This window comes from Trypanosoma grayi (assembly GCF_000691245.1).
Source record: "Trypanosoma grayi strain ANR4 Tgr_2470_V1, whole genome shotgun sequence".
NCBI lineage: Eukaryota > Euglenozoa > Kinetoplastea > Trypanosomatida > Trypanosomatidae > Trypanosoma > Trypanosoma grayi.
In genome coordinates, this window is record NW_008828088.1 from 1 (window position 1) to 649 (window position 649).

Here is a 649-nt window from a genome sequence, read left to right on the forward strand (position 1 = left end):
CATGCACATTCCGATCAGAATACGAAGGAAAGTACGACAACGACAATCTCTGAAACCCAGGCGGCAATCATGAAAGAAAACCCTACGCCCAGCACGTATCCATAGTTTTTGTACGAGTCGAAAACAGTATCCCCGAACCTGCAGCTCTTCCGGTTGTACACAGAGACAACCGTCGACCACACAAAAAAAATAGTGATGGCACAGAGGATCGCAGCTATCCGCGGCGCCCAATTCGACCCAGGGTACTTTCCCCTCAAGATGAACAGGACCACAATGGCAACAGAGAGAAGAATTGATATCGTAGAAAACGTTCGACAAGCCTGCATGGAGCTTTCCTCTTGCACGCACCGAAAAAGTCTCCTTTCGGACCCAGAAGAGGAGCACGGCCGCTCCCCCCAGAACGTGATGCAGGTATATACGGGAATTATGTCACCTGACCGGATCATCGTAAGCGGCATGCTGACCACAAGAAGGACGAAGGCGAAAGCCTGAACTGCAGGGCATATATGATAAGGGCCGAGCTTCATAATTCCTTTTTAGACACTTTTCCTGAGCGATAAGCTTTATACTACCGAAAGACACATCACAGCGAGGAATGGAATAATATGCACGAGAAACTCTGCACAGAACGCCCACATGAGAGCGAGCA

General features: G+C 49.3%; 1 protein-coding gene across 1 annotated transcript; it reads right to left on the reverse strand.

Moving 5' to 3' along the window:
* Positions 1-14: 14 nt before the first annotated feature.
* DQ04_24701000 (hypothetical protein) lies at positions 15-527 on the reverse strand (the record flags this gene model as incomplete). The annotated part of the gene is made up of 1 exon (XM_009318247.1): positions 15-527. The coding sequence occupies one exon, from the start codon at positions 525-527 to the stop codon at positions 15-17; it is 513 nt and encodes a 170-aa protein (XP_009316522.1).
* Between the last annotated feature and the right edge of the window lie 122 nt (positions 528-649).